At 41.0% G+C, this 3,180-nt stretch overlaps 1 protein-coding gene across 1 annotated transcript; it reads left to right on the plus strand.

Moving 5' to 3' along the window:
* The first annotated feature begins 1,385 nt into the window (after positions 1–1,385).
* On the plus strand, positions 1,386–3,180 carry sowahab (sosondowah ankyrin repeat domain family member Ab). Its single transcript, XM_035668921.1, has one exon. The coding sequence runs from the start codon at positions 1,501–1,503 to the stop codon at positions 2,878–2,880; it is 1,380 nt and encodes a 459-aa protein (XP_035524814.1). The 5' UTR covers positions 1,386–1,500; the 3' UTR covers positions 2,881–3,180.

The raw sequence follows: 3,180 nt of genomic DNA on the forward strand, positions 1-3,180 counted from the left end.
CGTCAGAAGTGGCTGCTGTGTGCAGGAATTATCCGTCAGACCTGCTTTATCCAGGACCGACTCACACTGCTCTCAATATGGCCACTTGGAGGCAACACCCCCTCGGTGCTGGAGGGCGACATTACAACACCCCCGAACATCCTTACAACCTTATTCTAACTCTGAGGGAGTTTAGTGTAAGCTCCATTTGTTGTTATTGTGTTTGTTTTACACGGAGGAATTACAGCTGCCTCGACAGACGTGCCTCAAGTCTTTCTTCTTTTTCAGTTCAGATATTTCTTTTTTTTTATTATTATTATTATTAATTTTGAAACTGTCAGGGTTTTCACACGTCTGGATCCCGGCAACAACAACAACATAAAAAATAATAAAAAAATACTAGTAATATTAGTAATAATTCACATTTCAAGTGGGTCCAAGTTCATTCAGCACTTGGACACCAGCTGTCTCCTAGCAACGCAATTGCGATGACAGAGGAACTCAGCTGCGCAGTAAACACTTGTTCAACATTACTGCCATTAAATGCTACTTTATATGTCTTCTCTAATACATTTAAGGAATAAAATGTTGTTTTTACAGCATTTATATGACTATTAGTACTTCCTTATGAATATCAAGATTTTACATACAAAAATAAACAACATATAAAATGAGAAGCTACCAAAAGTTATATCAAGTTTATAAATTAGCTTCATTCACTAATGATCTAATGATATAATCACAAGTGTCATTCTTCTGCCTGAGAATAATAAAAACATTTTTTTTGATACTTCAAGTATATCTCTCTTCTATAAGTAGTATGAATGCAGCACTGAATGTAGGAACTTTTTATATTTTATTTTAAATCTCAAAGCCCCACTGCAGTGTAAACTGGCTACAAAAGCAGTGTTAAATATACTGACAACATATTGTTGCTGTGTTCCTAAGTTTGAATAATGATCATTAAAGTCAATAAATCATATAAAGCTTTGTCTTAGCCTTAAAAATATTTTTTATTTATTTAATGTCCTAGGTCCTGAGGAATAAAGCATTTAGGCTTATTGTTTGTAGAGATTTATGGTAGGAGAATATCAATTATAATGTGACACAATATTGATTCAATATCAAAACATACATTAAAGAACATTTAATTGCTATATTAAAGTAAACTCAATATATAATATACATAAAACTATAGTTCTACTCTATTACTTTATAACACTTTTTTTATATGGACATTTTTGAATCTCTACACATGAATATACAAATATTGTTTTTGTTTAGCAGTTTTGATATTGATCCACTAATCATGAGACAAAGTGTCCAGTGTGCACTGCCCACAAACAGCCTCTAACGGGGAGAGCCATAATAAAAAACTGATGATTTTATCTGGAGAAGCGCCGGAAGCAGCAGGTTGGTGGAGGACAACAGAGAGAGGAGCACGGACAACCAGCAGATTATCCCCCTTTTTGGCTTTATTTGAGCTTATCTTTTCCACATTTTGACCCGGGCAGGACAAAAATGGCTTTGACCCAAGAGTCTATTTTATCTTTTCTCCTGGAGCACGGAGGCAAAGTGAAGAACTCGGAGCTGCTGAACAATTTCAGGAGTCAAATCAGCTGCGGTGATCCCGCGGAAAAACAGCACAATAGAGACCTTTTCAAGAAGTACGTCAACAGCGTCGCCGTGGTCAAACAGATCGACGAGGTAAAGTTTGTGGTGGTGAAGAAAAGGTACCAGGACTTTATTAATAAAGAGGCTGTGCACGATGCATCGCAGAAAACACAGATGGAGGAGAGTTTTTCAAGTCAAAACACGAGCTTTTCGTACACATCTCCTCCTCACCGAGCCGAGTCAGCCCGGATGATATACTCTGACATTGAGAACAATAACATGTGCTATCCCTCAAACATAAATGACATGCATTGTTGTGGTGATGCCAACCGTGCGTCTGCGGGGAGTGTGCGGGACAGGGGGCCGTTATCGAGGACCAGCAGTGCGGACACAGCCACTGTCAAAGTCCTGAATATCTCCGGAGATCAGCCGAGCAGAGCGAGGAAATCTGGGGCTGTGTTCGCTGTCATAGCGGTGAAGTCCCCACCGAGAGACTCTGCACCAGTACCGCAGGATGGGTTACATTCCCAAGTGCATCAGAATAAAAGTCAAGCAGTCAAGTTGGTAAGCAAAGTTTCGACACCATCAGTGCCAACTCTGAACTTTGCAGCCTGCAAGAAGGGTGCACCAAGCGACTCCCAGTGTTGGAAAAACAGACATGCAGAGGACATGCAGCCCCCGAGCTTCCCCCAGGTGAGGCCCCAGAACAAGACCACAAGACCAGGAGAGGATGCAAAGTACTCAGAGTCAGTGCCTCTGGAGCCATTAGCCCATGAGTGGTTGGTAAAGTGTGCTGCTGGACTGTGGGGACAAATCTATGGTCTGCTGCTGCAGGACACACGTTTAGCACAGAAGAAAGACTTCATGTCAGGGTTCACAGCCCTGCACTGGGCTGCCAAGGACGGCAACAGCGAGATGATACACAAGCTCGTGGATATCTCCAGGAGAAGAGGCACCTGTGTTAACGTCAACACCAAAGCGCACGGGGGGTACACACCTTTACACATCGCAGCCATACACGGCCACACTGAAGTGATTGTGTTGCTGGTGCAGAGTTATGGAGCCAGTGTGAATGAAAGGGACAACGATGGCAAGAAGGCCTTTCACTACCTGGGCAAAGGTGTGCCAGCTGAGGTCAGAGCACTTTTGGGAGGACAGGAGCAGAACAGGGAGAAAACAGAAGATGGGGAATACAGAGAGCACCAGAGAGGCTTCAACACAATTAGTAAACTGTTCCAGCCTCACATGGGGAAGAAACAAAAAACTAAGTTTGCACATGATTGGTGAGAATGACTTGGATGACTGAAATAAGTAGGAGATAATACTGACATAGTTTGGATATTCTGTGAATATAAAAACCTCTTATCACATTATCAATTCTCTTTTAGATCACTCAAAGTCTATAACTGAATTATATATGTAGTCTTACTTATCGCAGGCTTTAGCTCTAGGTGTATCACTGTTGGATGTACTATTTATGAATGCTATTTATACTTTAATCGTGTTTTTTAATACAACTTTGTGTATCAACAATGTGTTTATTTTCCCTAATAACTACACAATCAGTGATACTCACACATATTTGCA

Source organism: Morone saxatilis, unplaced genomic scaffold (assembly GCF_004916995.1).
Source record: "Morone saxatilis isolate NCDOM2014 unplaced genomic scaffold, NCSU_SB_2.0 Contig22, whole genome shotgun sequence".
Taxonomy (NCBI): Eukaryota; Metazoa; Chordata; class Actinopteri; family Moronidae; genus Morone; species Morone saxatilis.

Bases quoted from the DNA above. Each gene is read 5' to 3' on its own strand.
- sowahab (XM_035668921.1), top strand. From the start codon at position 1,501: ATGGCTTTGACCCAAGAGTCTATTTTATCTTTTCTCCTGGAGCACGGA.